Below are 18,984 nucleotides of genomic sequence, written 5' to 3'. Positions count from 1 at the left end.
GAACTGTTCCATAGGTCATGCCGTGAGTTAGCAATGGAACCATACCGCTCAGCTCTCTGTCATATCAAGGGATGTCACCCATTTTAGTCTCAAAGCTCCATACCTTTCACAGGTTTATTGTTGAAAATGGTTTATGGCAGCAGTTAAGAATCATGCAGCAGAGGTGTTCGAGGCATTTGTGCTGAAGGAAGGACTCACACGGCATTCTGAGTTTCCTGTGTGAATTTTTTTTCTTGTTTTGGGTGCTTGTCACACGTGGCAACCTTGTTAGATTGCAGCTGGCTGAGAGAAATGGGACAAGCTGGGAATGAAGCCCAGGACTCCTGACTCCCAAGCCTATGCTCTGCTCATAGGAACACGCACTCTGTTCCACACTGTTGGGAGGCTGGAGGGTGAGAGAAACCCATACTGTCCCCTGTGTGATCTGCTAATGCACAGGGGATGGGAAACTCCAACATTCTCTTCTCAGTGCTTCCTACCCATTCCTCAAAAAGAAAAGCAGGACTTGTGGCACCTTAGAGACTAACAAATTTATTTGAGTATAAGCTGTAGCTCACGAAAGCTTATGCTCAAATATATTTGTTAGTCTCTAAGGTGCCAGTAGTACTCCTTTTCTTTTTGCAGATACAGACTAACACGGCTGCTACTCTGAAACCTGCCCATTCCTATCTGTCAGGGAGAGAGCTTTGCTCTGGCACAAGGCCGGAGGAAGTAGCTGGGGGTTCAGGCCCCCAAAAGAGCAGACCCTTGAAGAACCATGTACACCTCAGGCAATCAGCAGAGGTGCAGGCAGTCCACAGTGGCCCCACCAGCCTCCTAGCAGCCCATCTCTTTTTATGATGGTAAAATGGACTCCCCCACAGGTTGCTGAACCTGGAGCCCCTCCCAGGAAGGGCAATAGATTCCACAGCTTGGAGGAGAAAGGTACCTGAGTCAGCTTTTCACATACCCACCACAGTCCTGTGTAGCTGGGGATGTAGGCAGCTATCATGTCACTACCAAAAACATTCCCCAGAGCCCATTCACACCCCAGACCTACATCATGCATCACACAGGGCCCTTGCTGGGAGGCTTCTATAGTATCTTGAAAGAGGACAGTGATTCCACAGAAATGGTCTTTCCATCCCCCAGGGCAGATGTCTTCTGGCTCCTCGTACCCACCCAGGGAAGAGAAGTAGAATGGATGGCATGGTGCTTCAGGTTAATTTATTAAGAGGGAGGTGGGGACTTCCCCCTTCCTGGGACCTGTCTGACAACATGCTCCGGAAGCCATGTGTGTGATGATGCCTATAATTGGCAAGAGGGCAGAAACAGGCAAATCCAGGGTTAACACATGAGGAAAAGTTGCCTGGCACTCTAGAGCTACGTGGCCCAGCAAGTTCTGTACTTGCAGGAGACAAGACAGGGCAGTTGTTTATTGGCACAAGTTCCTCCCACTTTTCCTGCAGTCTGTACACACAACGTTCCCATGTGCAAAGATTTTGCAGCAGCTGAATGTCCAATGAATTCTCCCAGCTGAAGGGGAGATCTGATTCCAGCATCCCGCCTACCTAACCTCTCTGCGAAGCTGCCTTGTGCAGCACACTGATAAGAGCAGAACAGAACTGCAATTGTTTCTCTCCACCATTGGAAGCAGCAGAAGCATCATGTTCCTTTGTCACATACGCTTAAGTTGTGTTACAACAGTGTTAGAGGTTTGCATTGAAAAGGCTCAGTGCTGCTTCAAACTCACTAATCTTTGGGCCCAAATGATCTTAAAGGAAAAATCCTGGCTTCTGTTCTTCCACCCCCAGTAATTTGCAGATGCAGTTTAAGGTATCTGTAGTAATGTCCAAATACATGACACTTCAGGCACTTCAATGTCTAAGTGACTGAAATGGTGGGCACAAAAAGGGAGAGTGGTTAAGCTTCAGAACAGTGGTTCCCAAACTTTAACAACCTGTGAACCCCTTTCACTGAAATGTTAAGTCTCGCGAACCCCCTCCTAAAAATGAATATTTCCAGGGATTTTCTCCTTTACCCGAATATAAATTATAAAAACAGTGCTCTTGGAAATAGAAAATTTGTTTTTATGACATGCTTATTACACATTATTTATTATTAATTATTTATCATTACAGTATTTTTATTTATGAAAACGGCAACACGCTTCCAAGATCTCACTTCCGTAGCTTGTATCACTTTGAATAAGCCTGTTATAAGACAAGGCTCCTAGGTTTCATCAAGAAGTATCAGATGTGAAACAGCATGAAGGTATTTAAGAAGCCAATTCAAAAAGTTTCTCCTTCACAAGCATTCAGGTCTTGAGCAGTCCAGGAAAACAACACACATTTCAACAAAGCTTAAACTTGTTCTTCATAATAGTTTTAAAAACAATACTAGCTGCCTATTTAATTTTAAAAAGAGCAAAAAATATCCACCTCCTTTTCCATTTCTTATGAGTCTTGAAGTTTAAATCTGCTCAGTGTGATAGATACGCTTGCTTTGATCTGCTTAGCTCTTAGAACTCCAGGGGCTCTGGGCTGCTGGCCCATCCTGCCTGGAGTCCCTAGGGATAGCTCTGTCCACCATTAGGGAATTTTTTCCCAAGAACGCCCTGTAACATTATGCAAACCCCCAGGGGTTCATGAACCCCAGTTTGGGAACCACTGCCTTAGAAGAAAGTCAGGCTCTTAACTCCTGGGGTACTAAGGACATCCTCATTTTTCACTGAGCTCCTCAGGATCTCTCTTGTCCTCAGCACTTCCCCCATCTCCAGAAAAAGATCCTCCACCTCCATAGCCTCCCCTCTTGGCCCTCTGAATGATGCCTCCCCTAGGTCAGAGAAGGCACTCTGGGCTCTTCTGTGTATTGCCTACCCCCTTAGAACCAACGAGCTGGTAGAAGTTGCTCTTTAGCCACCTGAATCCTGAGATGAACATGAGTTTGTCAGCAATCACCTCCTCTGAAATTTTACAGGGAGCAGTTTTTCAGTGGGACCAATTAATTGTCATTTACAAAGGTGATTGGGTGTTGAGCATAACTCCCTGTTTTCTGTTGCCCCTTGAAATTCACGCCCCTCCCCCTCTGTTAAACTCTTCTTCTAAGCTTTCATCTTCCTTTATCTTGGCAATTGGAGTTCCCTGCCCTATGTCCCTGCTTCCCAGGCCTCAGCATGTACCGAACATTGCTGCTTGAATATGCATGAAAGAAGCATTAATGCTCAGTCACCCTCCTGAAACAACCCCGCTTGCCCTCTGTGCAATTCAAAATCTCCCTCTGTTTATAAACAACCTTCCATGGAGTTCCTGTAGCCAGCCTAACAGAGCCTGCTTTGGGTCTCTCTTCTCCCTTTCGGTCTCCCCACGGAGAGAGGAGCCTGCTTTGGGTCTCTCTTCTCCCCACGGTCTCCCTTCATGCACTTGCTCCAGCTGACTGCCCTCCTTGCTCCCCACCGTCTTCTAGCTCTGGCCTCCACTCTGCTCATCCCCAGTCAGGCCACTGGTGTGTGCAGTCAGGAGCAGCCCCCTGCATCTCTGCACCTCCTCAACTCTCCTTACCAACCTCAGCTTGATGCATCTCTTCTTCCCCATGAAAGTGAGTGGGAATTAGGTGCCTACTTGCCATTTGTGCCTTTGAAAATCTCCTTCCTCTTCATTTGTGTCTCTCTCAGCTGTTAATGAACCCACTCGAGAAAGTCTCTGGGGTCGTGGTTTGTATGAAAGATACTAAACGGGCTGGAACTGCCCCAGGCTTTACTGATACTGTGTCTGGGTGCAGAGGAAACAGGAAATAGGCTCCTTGATCAACCAACAACAGTAAAGCTGGTGGATCCACTGACTTGTCAGTACCTGTTCTGTACCATTTTATAGTGTGCTTTTATTTATATTGTTCAATTCAATAGGCTGTAGTCTTGTACAGGATGTGGAACAGATTCTTCTCCCATTACTCACCATGGGGAAATAACTGGCTGGGTGGTAGTACTCCTGAAAGGCATCTGGGGATTATAGTGGATCACAATTGACTATGAGTCAGCAATGTGATACAGTTAGAAAAAAAGGTGAATATCATTCTCGGGTGTATTAACAGGAGTTTTGTATGTAAGTCACAGCAAGTACTTGTCCCCTGTACTTGGCACTGGTGAGGCTCAGCTGGAGCACTGTGTCCAGTTCTGGATGCTACATTTTAGGAAAGATGTCGGCACGTTGGAGAGTCCAGAGGAGAGCAACAAAACTGATCAATGGTTTTGAATACCTAAGCTCTGAGGAAAGGTTTTAAAAAAAACACTGGACATGTTTAGTGTTGAGAAAAGACGACTCAGGGTGGGGGACTGATAACAGTTTTCCTGTATGTTAAGGGCTGTTATAAAGAGAACAGTGATCAGTGGTCCACTGACAGTAGGGCAAGAAGTAATGGGCTTAATCTGCAGCAAGGGAGATTGAGGTGAGATATTAGGAAAAACTTTCTAACTCTAAGGGAAGTTAAACTCTGGAACAGGCTTCCAAGAGAGGTGGTAGAATCCCCATCGTTGGAGGTTTTTAAGAGAAGGTGGGACAAATACCTGTCAGGGATGGTCTAGGTTTACTTGGACCTGCCTCAGCCCAAGAGTTGGACTTGACTCCTCGAGGTTCCTTCCAGCCCGATATTTCTGTGATCTATGAGAGAGGGGTATGATCTCACTAGGGATCAGAGACACTGCTCCCTCTTAGCAGCCCAGGCAATGTTACCTCTGCAAAAGTGGAATGGGCATGGTAAATTGGGGGTGGAGTCATGGCTGCCCTGGCGTCCTTTGGAGGGGAAGGCATGCGGTACCTGCTGAAAGGATGGCAGAGAGGCTGCTGCAGCTTGAATTCTGGCTGAGTCAGCCAGAATCCTTTCAGCAGCTACCCTTGTATCATAGCCCCTCTGCATCCTGCTGGGCTATAGCTTGAAAGTCACAAACTAGCCAGGCTGTGGGGTAAGCTGAGTCTTTGAGATTCAGAGTCATAAATTCACACTTTAACTTTGAAACAAGTTTATATTTAATTGCAATTAAAACAATTGATGTAAAAAGTATTTATTTGTTTCTCCCACAGTACCCCCCCCCTCCACCCCATAGTTCCCCTCCCACAAAGACCCTAGAAATGAGTCTCTGCACAGGTGCAATCTACACAAGGATTAGCTAGTTCCATAAGAGCTGAACATACTGGACATGGTCCTTGAACTCTAGCCCCATTATCAGCATCACATAAAGACATGAAAGGGTCTGAATACAATGAAGAGAGAAGTGCAGTTGGGGGTGGGGCAGGGGGGAAATGCAGTCTTTTTACCATATGGCCGACATATTGCAAAAATGGAAAGATACATGGATTCTTGGCATCATCACTCCATTTTAACTAGCGTTGCCACCTTTCTAATTCATGGTAACTGGACTCCGCCCCCAAGGCTTCACCTCTTCCCCCCCCCCAAGGCCCCGCCCCATCCCACTTCTTCCCTTAAGGCCCCGCCCCCTTCTCTGCCTCTTCCCCCAAGGCCCCATCCCCATTGATCTCCCACCCACACCGCTAATTAGATAATCTCAAGGAACTTGCCTGCAGGTAGGAGGTGGCCCCAGATGAGCAGGTGCTGGCGCGGGTTGGTGCCTCCCTCTGCCTTTGGGCCTTTGGTTCAGGTGCCATTTAGGGTTGCCAGGACCCTCAAAATCTGGCACAGAAGCCAGAAACTGGACTGTCCAAGTAGAAACCATATGGGTGGCAACCTTAATTTTAACATGTGCCTATTACTGCAGAATCAAGCAGGGACTTTGCACCCAACTCTCCCCTCCACCCCAGAAGTTGATGGTAGTTGTGCAGATTCAGGCTCCTCATTTCAGCCTAGCTCAATATATTTGAAAGTGGAAAACCCTACCTCTTCCGCATTTGTAGTACATCTCTACCCAAATATAATGCGGTCCGCAGGAGCCAGAAAAGCTTACCGCGTTATGTGAAACTGCGTTATATAGAACTTGCTTTGGCCCCCCTGCCCCTTGTCCCCTGACCACCCCCTCCAGAGACTCCCCCATCCCTAATCACCCCCAGGACCCCACCCCCTACCCAACCCCCCTGCTCCCTGTCCACTGACTGCGCCGACCCCTATCACACCCCCGCCCCCTGACAGGCACTCACCGGCAGCGGTGGGAAGCAGAGCAGCCTGGCCCCAGCCTGCTCCACTCCGCCAGCTCCCAGCTGCGCTACTCCGCTTCCCGCCGCCGGTGAGTGCGGGGAGGCTAGGGAAAGGACGCCCCACCCCACTCACCGGCGGTGGGAAGTGGAGCACTGCAGCTGGGAGCTGGTGGAGTGGATTGGGCTGGGGCCAGGCTGCTCCGCTTCCGACACTGCCAGTGAGTGTGGGGGGGGAACCTCATCCCCCAAGCCCCCTCCCCCGAGTGACACGGCTGGGGCCGCGGCGAGGGAAGTGGAGCAGGCTGCTCCCAGCCCCCCACTAATCACCCGGGCCACTCTGGGCCTGCGGGGCCCCCCAAAGTGCCCCCCCCCACAGCTTCTGCCTCCGAGACCCTGCTTTACTGCATTGTATACGAACCCGTGTTATATCGGGTCATGGTATATCAGGGTAGAGGTGTATAATAAAGCAAGCCACCTTTTAGGGAAGTTGAGCTTCACTGTGGTGACATCTTTCAGTCACTGGTGGGATGAATTGGTTTAAACATAAACCGAGGGGGCGTTTGTGTTAGTAAATAATTAAAATTTAACATAATCTATAATTTAATCTGTAGTGTGTATTATAATGAATAATCTACTGCATAATTTAATCTAAAATAACATTAAAATGCAAAATATGTTGTATAACACACTTGATGAGGAAATGGGAGTTGGTTGTTACTGAGACGAGTTTTAGAGGACAGCATTTCTTCAGTTGTGACTTTAAACCACCACTTGTCCGTATGGATTCAGTCATCCCAAACGTAAAAATAAACAGAGTGTATTACAATACATCATCATCATGGATTCCACCTATATACAGTATCTATCTATTGAATCTCTCTGCCTTATCTTTCTAGCTGTCTTTTTAAAACACGTATAGAGTAAATATAGGCTTGGAAAATTGTTCTTAGCTGATATGGTGTGAATGGTTGCAGGCGTGAAGTCTGATTATGTTGATTGGATATTGTCTAATATGATACTGATTTTGTATTGCTTTGATCCTTATTTTGATATGACTGCATAATACTGTAGTGAATCGAAAAGCTTTGTGATTTAGACAGTTCTTGTTTTCTGAGCTGAATAGAATGAGGAGACAGAAATGCGCAGGGGGTGTGAGCAGGGATGACAGGTTTTCCATACTCCTGACAAAACCTCCTCAAAGCCTTTTAGCAAGCTTCTCAGCAGAAACACAAGAAACTTGTATTTTTGAAGAGCGCTTTAGGAAACTTGGAGTGGATTTTACATAATTTAACTAAGTACAGCAAAGCCACTTGTTTATATACCTGATACCAAAATAAACCAGTTGGAAGAAGTTTGCTGCGTAAAGATTTGTTCAAATCCCTCTCCCTATACCGTGGAACAAAATCCTCTTAAATATCTGGGAAAGAATCAGTGCACTTCAAACTGCGTAACCCAAATGAAAACTAACTACCAAACCTATTAAATGGAATCTATCGGCCTTATACTCTTTTATGTGCAGCCTGTCACCCCCGCCCCTTCCAGTGTAATATCTGAGCTAGACAAGCTGGCTGGAAGAATAAATGAACTGGAATCTCCACTTGAGAACTGTGTTGATACTAATATATAGTAGTATAGACCTTGAGCCCCTATTTCTTATGTACACCATGTGAAGTCAATGGGAATTTTGAGGGCATATAAATCACAGAATTGGCCCCACAATAAGTGCTCCAATCACTATCTTTATTGCAATGGTATCATGTGAACAACATAGGGGAGACAAAGAAGGGAGGGGAATCACCTTTGCTAAGGATAATGAAAATGTTAAACTCCCTGCACCTCCGTGAAGAGTGACGAAGGGATGGTGCCATTGCAGTCGATGTTTCTGTCCAAAGAAAGTGCCAGAACGCTTAAGCTCATGCACTCTCCAACTGGTGCTTCATAACAAGATTCCAGACAGCTGCTTCTTCACTTGCTCTCTGCTGAGTTTCATGAAGAATTCAAGTTACATAAATCTTTTATTTTATAATTTTTTAAATCTGGGGTGATGGAAGATGAGGATTTGTGTGAGAGTTTTGGGGCAATGGCTTAATAGTCTATAGTGTTTAACCGTTTTTGCACACATAGATTTCTGGTCTTAAGTCAATATTAAATCAAAATCCAACCATGAAATTAGGTGATCTTGGAAGCTGATCTTAAAATCCATGTGTATAACACTAGGGATAATCAGAATTTCATATAGTATAGTCATATATAATGTAGGATATCTTCAGAATAAGCTTTCTCTTTAAAATAGAACCTGTTATAATGGTCTTCCATACCACAATTAACAATTTTATTGTAAGATTCACATTTATTTTAAATTTACTGTAGATCTAATATATTTTGTCTCAGGAGAATTACATGGGTGCAATTTCAGATTAATTTTTAACACACGGCAGGGAAATGTTTTAATAAATCCCACTGAACTGGAAATGATCACAATCAAACTATCTGCACAGTTGTGTTCTTTTTCAAGGTAGTGTCATCAGGAAAAGAGCTAGCTAAAGGTATTTTTATTCTTAAATATCTTTGCACAATAAAGTAAATATGGGCAGGTCTCCATGCCTGGGACAGTCAAATGAGACTCGTTTTTGAAAAAGATGCTACAGCCACTTTTCTGAGTAGGTCTCTCAACTGGTAGATAAAATCTGGGTTTTTTCAAGGAGCCTAAAGAAATTTGCTGCTCAGGTACCATCACTGACTTTCCATGGGAGTGGAGTGCTTACTTCCTTTAAGCCCCTTTGGAAATCCTAGTCATAAATATTGCACACTCATTTGTGTGTCCAAAGAAACATTTGTAGTTACAAATGCAGCAGTTGTATGTATTACTACCAGATTTATGCATGAAAATACCCTTTCAAGAAGCAAGCTTAGAGCCCTTTTTGCAAATTTAGTTCTTTTGGTCATATCTTTACATTGATCCATGCACAGAATTTTCTGCTGAGGTGGATGAGAGTTCTACAAAGCAGATGGAGGCAGGACATTATACCTTAGTGATAGAAATTGAAGCTCAGGCCATGAGAAATGCCCTTCTGTTTGATTTGGGATGATCTTGAGATTAGCTACAGCATGCTGTGATCGTCTGATGTTGCTCTGGGACCTGCTTATGTACATGACTGGGAATTGTCATTTAGGAATTATTGTATTATCTGGTTGTGGTTAATTTTTTTATTTATTTTTTTCATCACAAAACATTTCTTTTGCTGAAGCAATGAGGAAGTGACACATTGTAAAAATGTCCTTTTACTATTTCAGACATATAATGGTCAGAATGAGAATAATGAGGACTATGAAATCCCTCCTATAACTCCTCCTAACCTCCCAGAGCCCTCACTTCTTCATTTGGTGGATCATGAAACCGGGTATCATTCACTGTGCCACGGCCTCCCTCCAAATAGCCTGATACCAGCATATTCCTATCAGAACATGGACCTTCCAGCCATCATGGTGTCTAATATGTTGAGTCAGGATGGGCATCTTCTCTCCAGCCAACTACCTACGGTGAGTAAAGTTTTCTCTTTTATCATGTTCTGTTTGATCCGATACAATCCACTGTGTGTCACTATGAGTCGTTTGAATATAGAAGGATATTCTTGGAAAAAACATTTCCAACTAAGGATTGAATAAAGGCAGTGAACACTGAGCTGCCTTCAGTTGGACAGGGAGCATATCTCAAAGATGGGGGTGGTTTGATTGCTTCTGTAGAAGTCATTTGCATGGTCATGGTGCTTTTCAGCGTAATTTTGTATTTTAAATTCTGTGCCTTTTTGGACCATGTTAATAACCTAATTATATTCAGGGGGTGGTTTTGTATTTCACTCTTGGTGTATAATGTCATACGCATTGATTCTTGCCTTGAGGGAGTGAAGTACGCCTGCTTTATTTTTCTTGCATACTTTGGTTGGATCATCCAAAACAAAGCATCCAAAAAAGATCCCAGGGCACTTCAATATTGATGATCTTTTGAATAATAAATATACCACCACGTTCGTTGCAAGTACTGTAAAATTGGAGCAATCTGCTCACGGGCCTGGTAAAAAGGTTAAGGTATGGCATGGACTACCTCATTCTGTGGTTTAAAAGCCCATTTAGTGAAAGAAGTGAGCCTATCCCATTTCCTCTCAAAGTCAATGGGAGCTTTGCTTGTGACTTTGAGGGGAGCAGGATCAGTCCCCAGTCCTGCATAGGTTAGAGGTGGCAATACTAAAATGCCTTTTGGATTACTCTGGGACAAGGCGGTATCTTCAGAAGTTTCATGTTAACCTATTGCAGAAAGGACTAGCACAGGGATAATGAATGAAAATTTAAAAATGGACGTCTGAGGGGGGGAAATGAGCTTATTTAACTCAGTATAGAGATCAGTTCAGCACAGAACCAGCCATGTTGTGTAAGCCTTTGTCTTGATTTCATCAGCTGTATTGAATTTATGATGAAGTCATTTAATAATAATTTCCCTTTTAGCAGATTTAACTACATGGTAGGTTTTCTATATTATTTGCTTCTAAGATCATTGATTTCCATGGGTGTCACTGGAATGCATCAATATCAAACAGAGCTAATTTTGTTTAATTAACATGCCTGCATCTCCACAACCATCCTAGCTAAAGAGTATTTGCTTTTCCTTGCCTCAGTAGATAAGGGTCTGGAAGGTAGTAGTGTTCACAGGAGATATTATCACTTTCTCTAGGAATGCTCCAAAGCTCCCAAAATCCTTGGCATATCTGCACTTCTTTTTTTTATAAAGTTTGTGTGTTTAAAAAAAATTGATCGAGCATGATATTGAAAACAGACCTCTTTCTATGAAATTAAATATTACGTCGGGCTCCTCTTTAGCTTTTAGGTACTTAGTTCATTAAATTATTCATTTCTGAGACAAAAAGAGTCAATTTTATATGAAAGATGTTTTCCCTAGTTTAATTTAAAGCACAGCCCCTACTTCTGACCCCTGTTTTCATACCACAATATTTTTATCTTGTGTTGATTGTCTCATTTTTGCAAGGTGATATTGCATTGATAAATCAGTTTCTAAAATACCCAAAGAAACAAGAATAGTGGGATTTATTAAGCAGCTTCTGAATGGCTGAAATAATTTATTTTGGAGTAGTCCTTGGGAAATGTTCTCTTTTTTATTTTATGGTTCTGTTTTACAAATGCAGCATCTTGACAATAAATCAGGACTGAGCTAGGGAAGATAAGAAGGGGGCTTAGTATGCTGAAAACAGAATAGAGAGATTAGGAGTTGTTTCCCCCTTACCACTAAAATTAAAAATCCAGGGTATCCTGAATTTTCCAGCTGATAGTGAATTGGAAGTGTTTAGTTTTAAAGCAAAGCCTTTGGGAAAGATATCTCCATAGATCCCAGCAGTAATGAGGTAGATCACTAAATGAACTGTGTTGTAATTTTAGGCCCAAATGAAATCCTTTCTTACCCTCCTGTCAGACACTTTTCCTCTACAATCAAACTTTTTGTTACAGGCTGACCGCCCTTTTCCCTCACAAATTGGCCAATTCTGCCTTTGGATGCATGGACAGGGATCCCATTGACTCCCGTGTGTGCACATGGCAGTTAGTGTTTGTCCCAATGTGCATGTGTACTCCTGATTAGCATTAATGGGAGCTGTGCACGCACATGAGGGAACAATAAAAGCCCAGAGATGGAGCAGATTTTTAAATTTGTATCATTAATATCTTCTGCCCGCATGCCCATCAAGCCATAACCCACTTGGTAATGGTCTAATGAAGTAGACTGTGCTTCAGGCATTGCTTGGGTGACATTGCAGGGCGTCTGAAGTGCTGTGATCCTCCCTGAAAGTTACTCATATTTAAGGTAGGTATTTGCAACAGGAAAAATTCATTCTGAGGAGGAACATGTTTACAGACTTGACAGTAACAAAGCACTAATTGTTTCACTGTGTGTAGAAATGGGGGCATCAGCCGGTTAGGAAGGTGACTCTTGTTTGAGAGTTCAGCAGGAAGCCAGATGAGATTTGGTCTTTGTTTCAAAACCTAAATGACTAATGCAAATGTTAAGGGTATTAACATGCCTCCTATGTGCTTTGGCTCACAATGGTCTGTACATTTTTTTGCATACACAGATGTTTCCTACGTTTGCTGCTATTTATTTTATTTCTGGAGTAAGAATATTTTTAATGAAAGGGAAAAATTGTAATTTGCAAGAAGTTTGGGATACAAATTTTAAATGTTGTTAAGAATTTATGTCTAGTAGCTCGGATTTTTTCATGTGCTCTAATGAAAAATCTAGGACTACTAAAATGACATGACCTAGGCATTACTGAGAGCAATGGGAAATGACATTTACTCTACTGCTCAAAAATTAATTGGGAATAAGGGTAAGGGATGCTTTGCAATCCTGTAATGTCTCCTATCCAAGAATCTGATAACTAACATTTTCCAACCATTTCATTAAGTCTTGCAATACCCCTGGGAGGTAGAAAATTACTATCCCCATTTTACAGAAAGGAGCACTGCAAGGTGAAATAGTTTGTTAAAAGACCCACATTGTCATTAAAGAGCCAGAAATAGAACCCAGGTCTCCTGACTCCCAGGGCTGTGTGGTCGTGTTTCAAAAATGGGCCAAAACTGGAATATTTTATCTGATTCAGAGATTATAAACCCAGAAGGGACCACTTTGATCATCTAGTCTGACCTCCTGCGAAGCACACTCTGTATCTGGAATATAGGGGTATTGATAAAATGGGACCTTGTATTACATCTCCAGAGCAGTAACCTGACCAAGGAGGTTTTGCAAAACTAAGGTCACCTCCGTATTTGCTTATTATGAATACATCCTATCAACAGTCTCCCTTCCCTGGCACCTTCTGTGCGCTGCCTGCTTTTGCTCAGCCAGTTGCTCCTGGGGCATTTCAGACTGCTCCCTGAGATCTAATGTCTGGTCTCCCTCTTGCAGACTCATGTGTCCTTGGGACACAATTAGATTGCATTGCCAACCATCCCAGATTCCCCAGCAGCATCCCTGGTTCTGGATTGATTTGCAAGAGGGGATCAAAAAGCCACTGGTTTATGGGAAGTTACTTTTTATTCCTCTTCTTTCTGTGTGAATGTCTGATATGTCCTGGCTGCTCAAATTGGGTGTTCATCTTCAAACCTCTTCCTTTGTTGAAGACGTGAGGTTCAACACATTTCTCTGGCACACGGGGCATTCCAAACATCATGTACAGGCTGCCTCTGTGGAAGAGCAGAACTTTGAGGGAGAAGAAAGAGGCCTACAGAAAACTTGACAGTGGTTAGGCTGCTGGTGTGCTGTGATCATGGCCTCCCATGCTGACCGATATAGTTTCCCTGTACCCTCATGTGTCTGTCCCTTTGTGGTCACTTATCTTATACTTACATTGGCAGCGCTTTGGGACGGGGGACTGTCTTTTTGTTCTATGTTTGTACAGCACCTTGCACCATGGGGACCTGGTCCATGACTGTGGCTCATAGGTGGTATGATAATACAAATAAAAAATAATAATAATTGAATAGATACCACTGGGATTCCAGTGCTGCAGGATGGACAGTGAGAGAGTGAGGGGTCACTGAATGTGTGTGTGTGTGTGTGTGTGTGTGTGCGCGCTTATGAGAGAGAAATCTCAGCATGGGGAAGTTGGGGGGAGAAAACTAGATAGATGGATATTTCTTGTTATTAATAAACAAATTAAATGTAATGCTCTGTACCAGACACAGGCCAAAAATTCAGTGTTTTTCCCCCTGAAAAGTTTCAAATAAAAATGTTTTGTTCAAAATACTCTGAAGAAAACTTCAGATTTTTCTATAAGAAATTGTAAACAAAATGACATTTTTGCTCTGTATTTTGAATCACAGTTTTTTGTATTGTTTCAGTTTTCAAAAATCAAAAATATTTCACATTTTGGATTATTGTCCCTTACCCTCTTCCTTTTTTACTCCCCTCCTTTTTTCCCACTGATAAATAGGTCCCTACTAAATTCATGGCCATGAAAAATGCATCAGGACTGTGAAATCTGGTTTCCCCCTGTGAAGTCTGGTCTTTGGTGTGCTTTTACCCTAAACTATACAGATTTTACGGGGGGAGACCAGAGTTTCTCAAATTGTGGGTCCTGCCCCAAAAGGAAGTTGCGGGGGGGGGTCACAAGGTTATTTTAGGGGGTCACAGTGTTGCCACCCTTATTTCTGTGCTGACTTCAGAGCTGGGCGGCATACTATACCATGCTACCCTTACTTCTGGGCTGCTGCTGGCAGTGGCTCTGCCTTCAGAGCTGGGCTCCCGGCCAGCAGCCGCCATTCTCCAGCTGCCCAGCTCTGAAGGCAGCGCTGCTGCTAGCAGCAGCAGAGAAGTAAGAGTAGCAGTACTGCAACCCCCACCTCCCACAATAACCTTGTGACACCCGCAACAACTCCTTTTTGGGTCAGGACCCCTACAATTACAACTCCCTGAAGTTTCAGATTTAAATAGCTGAAATTGTGAAATTTACCATTTAAAAAATCCTATGAGTGTGAAATTGACCAAAATGGACCATGAATTTGGTAGGGCCCTACTAATAAATCAGCGTGGGCAGGGAGAGGGAATCCCCCAAACCTGTTTTTCCCCTCCTTTTTCAGTGGGGACAAAACAGGGGCAAAGGAGGGGGGAATCTAAAGTCCAAAATCACAAACAAAATGAAAATTGTGATTTGAAATAAAACAGAATTAACATTTTTGTTTCATTTCAAATGATTTTTTGGAAAAATCTCCTTGAAATAGCAGTGCTTTTGTGAAACATTTTGATTTCAATGAGACTGCATTTTTTGATGGAGAAGTTTTTCAGTTGAACAATGTTGAGCTGCTCTGCTGTGTTCTCAAGATCTCTGTTCTTCTACCCTACTCCTCTGGCTGAGGGCGGGTAGCTCTGTGGATGGTTCTGTTCTGTTCTCCTCCCTAGCCCTCAGGCCTTTTCCTCAACGCCTGAAGCATGCTGAAAGCTAGTTGACATTCTCTCCATTGATAAGCAGAAAGCGTGCTGCTGTGTCACTAGTAAGGAAGCATTTATTGTGCAAATTTCCTGCACAAATAAAAATCATAACATGAAATAGCAAAGCAAAAAGCTGAGATGCAACCGTAGATGCCTTTCTCAGGCCTGAATCTTAAGGAATATTGTTACAAACACAGTGAGAATAAATGGAGATGGTTTTCATGCCACCTTTGACCCTGGCACATAATTACAGTTACTATTAATTATTTATATTATGAATCACACCTAATACCCCAGTCAGAATTAGTGGCCTGTTGTGTTGGGTGCTGTGCAAACATACAGGACATGATCCTTGATTCGATGAGCCTATGACCTACAAGATGCATGAGTGAATTAAATAAACAATAGGAAAGAAGGCCTGGGGGTGGGATGGTGGAGAAGGGCATGTCGGAAATTGTGTCCCATTGAAGTCCTTGGGAGTTTTGCCATTAACTTGAGTGGGATTAGGAGTTCACCCTTTGTGTTCGCTCTCTTATATTATGTGCTCATCTTGGTAAAGTAGATGGTTCTGTAATGTAGTGGTGGTGTTTTCTTCTCTTGCCTGTATCACTGTTCATACAAATGGTGACTTTTCACAGGTTGGGGAAATAGGTGAAGGTGATGAGAGGAAAGAAGGTGGTGGAAAACATGTGAAGGGAAGGGAGCGAGAAGGCAGAGGACAAGAGAATGGGAGAGCTAGAAAGGATGGAGGAGAGAAGGAGGGTGTCCTGGGCTGGGGATAGGCAAGGGGCAGAGATATGGGAGGAACATAAGGATAGTCGGGAGGCAGGGAAATGTGTGGGGGCTGGTCAGAAAAGGTCGCTTTTTGATGGGAAAATTTGTTTTGTTGACAAAACCCAACCCCCCCAAATTGTCAGTTTTTTTCCACTTTCTCTCTCTTTTTTGCCTCCAGAAAATAGGGGGGAAATAAAAATGGGAGTGAAGAGGGAGAGAAAAAAGGGAGAGAGTGCGTGAGGAAAAAAAAAAAGAAAACCAGAAAATGTTTTGGTGAGAAATTAAAACATTTCAAACAAAACGAAAAATTCCCTCCCCCTCCAAAAATCAGTAATTTAGAAAAATGATGTTTTCTGTCAGAAAAAGAGAGTTTTGAAATAAATTTTTGACCAGCTTCAGTGAGCACAAGGATTTTTTTCCTGAAGCCAGCAGTTGTTGCTACTTCTGTCCATCAGGAGTGTCTGTGATGATGAGAGCGGGCAGCAGAGCATGTCCTGGGCCTTGGCACAGTGGGCGAGGGTGCCTTCCGAATTGAGGTGATTACTGAGGACAGAACAGTGAAGAGAGTGGTGCAGCCAGAGCAGATTGGCTGAAAGTGACTGGAGGCAGCACAGCCCCAGCCTTTGAAAAAGCTGAGGTAAAATGGCCAGGGTAGCAGGGAGAATGGGAGCATGTTGGGTTAAAGAGCTGTTGTGAATAAATGAGTTTTCAGAAGGGATTTGGAAGAACATGTTTGACAGAAACAAAGGGTGATCAAGGTCAGACTGAAGAATTTCCAATGCAGTGCAAACATATTTCCATAAATATTAGATAGGGGTCTCAGAATGTCTGCGTCCCTCATCGTGCGAGACTGCCGAACGGAGCCTGTCAGCACTGGAGGCACCCCAAGCGGAGGGGAGGAGTTGGTGTATCCTGGCCCACCGATGGGACTTTACTGCACTGAGACGGGAGCCACCACTCGCAGTGACTCCTGCTGGGCCCTCCTGTGCTGCCCAGGCCCAGGCTAACCTCTCTGCACACAGCTCTGCCCACAGCCATTTTGGACTGGGCTTCCCTGGCTGTCCAGGGGTTCACCCCGTAAAGGGGAGAAGTCCCCCGAGCCTATTGAGGGCCCAGCCCCTAAACCTCACTTCCTGAGAGCAGCGTTGCTGGTCAGCCAGATGGGAGCCCATTGACAGCTCCCCCACTGGCCCAGTTTGGAACTGCGCCTGCCATTGTAACTTACCATTGACTCAAACACTTGGGGTCACGTTATTTCAAACCTGCTCCTAGGAGATGAATATCACAAAACTCCATGTGAACAAACACCAACTCCAGGAACACAGCCTTGTTCTTCCATGGTCCACAATGGCAGTGAAAAGGGTATTAGAGCACTGGGGCATTCCTCCCTTGGGCTTGGGCATTGTGTGTGACTGGTTCAGGGAGGGGGTTCGAGATGTTGAAGGTATCACTGCCGAGAGTTCCGTCCCCTGTGCTCCTCTCCTACGGGTTCCACCAAGGTAGGGGCAGAAGCAAGGACATTATTGTTACATGCACTGTTGTGTGTGTGGAAGCTTCAGTGTCTTAGATACCACACAATGGTAACTATTAGGAAGTACTGACCTTTTAGTGGTGATCACTGTATTATAGGGGGAACTGGTAGCAACCCCTGTATCTAAGCTGCCTAAGACCTTCCATCATAAAACATTCTTGTGACTTTATTTGAGAAGCTCAAAAATGTCCATGATTAGCAATAGGTCTTTGAAATTTATAAGAGTTTGTTCAACAAAATTCCATTGAGTTTTTCTGAGCTGTAAACTGTTGAAAGTTAACTTTTATTTTACTTCTGTCTCTCCTGTGTCTCAGGAAAATGTTGGCAGCCCGCCGAAGTAATAACTGAATATGAACATTCTAAGGTTGGGCTCACACTGCCACCAAATTTGCAGCAGCAGCAATCACTGCTCTGAGAGCGCCTGGGAGCTGCCAGAGCAGCTGTATTGGAGGGTTAGGAAGAGTTGGGCCAGGCTGAGCTCCCCCCATCCAGTGTCCCATATTTTCTTCTAGGGGCATCATGTGCGGTAGAAATTCCCCTAGATCACTGTGGGAAAGAGAGCCAGCCTGGGCTCCTCATAACCATCCTCTGGACTGAGTGGGATAAAAGATTTCTCCTCCTACCAGCTAATGTAGTTAGTCCGTAGGTCAAGCTGTAGCAGTTTGAGCTCCAGGGCTAGAAGTTCAAGGTTCAAATCCAGTGCACGGGGGAGTTGTTACAGTTACAACAAAATTGAATATTGTATATTCCCTCCACACCCACATTAGGGCTTGGCCTACACTAAAGACTTACGTCAGTATAACTGCATCACTCGGTTGTGGAAAATCCACACCCCTGAGTAACACAGTTATACTGACCTAACCCCGGTGTAGATAGCACTATATTGATGGGAGGGCTTCTCCGACTGCCTCTTGGGAAGATGGAGTATCTACACTGACTGGAGAAGCTCTCCCATCGACATAGGTAGTGTCTTCGCTAAGCACTACAGTAGCGCAGCTGCTGTGCTATACAAGTAGACAAACCCTGAGTTAAAAGAACATTAAGGTTGCAAGAACTTGGAAGTTTGACTATGCCAGATTTACAGTTGCATATGTAACCTTAATTCAGTCCCCGGTATATATGCATTATGATACAGTCTTTAATTATAGTACATGCTGTTTTTTCCACATAAACCCTGTCTCATTTAGTGCATAGGATACATGCACAAAGAAGCAGAATTGAAATTGCAAGGGCATCTGTAAATCTGGAATTTCCTAACAGTCAACTGCTTCATTTTGCAACCTAAATAACGCTCTTTTAACTTTGTGGCAGTTTTGAATGAAATATAAATAAAAGCCAAATAAACAATCCACCTGTAAACAATCTGCCTATCTCACAATGAGAAATGGAAACTAAAAATAGCCACTTCCTTTGGCTGGGGCTGGGATGTGTGCATATGTGCGTGATGGGGGAGATGAAGCCTCCCCTCTCCCTGATCAAAGCCTAGAGTAATTAAAAATGCAAATGGTCAAAGACCATAGATTGTGAGCTGTTCAAGGTAGGATCCTTTGTGTTTAGAAAGTGCTTCACGC

The 18,984-nt window shown here is 43.8% G+C and overlaps 1 protein-coding gene across 6 annotated transcripts in view; it reads left to right on the top strand.

The window, feature by feature from the left end:
• Window positions 1–18,984, top strand: part of TOX2 (TOX high mobility group box family member 2) — a 258,089-nt gene that overhangs the window by 133,527 nt on the left and 105,578 nt on the right. For all 6 annotated transcript variants that reach the window (XM_073309923.2, XM_073309922.2, XM_073309916.2 and 3 more), the window contains one exon: window positions 9,414–9,659. In XM_073309923.2, coding sequence (XP_073166024.1) covers window positions 9,414–9,659 — 246 coding nt within the window. The remainder of the gene's footprint in view (window positions 1–9,413; window positions 9,660–18,984) is intronic.

Source organism: Lepidochelys kempii, chromosome 13 (assembly GCF_965140285.1).
Source record: "Lepidochelys kempii isolate rLepKem1 chromosome 13, rLepKem1.hap1, whole genome shotgun sequence".
NCBI lineage: Eukaryota > Metazoa > Chordata > Testudines > Cheloniidae > Lepidochelys > Lepidochelys kempii.
This window is presented reverse-complemented; position numbering and strand designations above follow the sequence as displayed.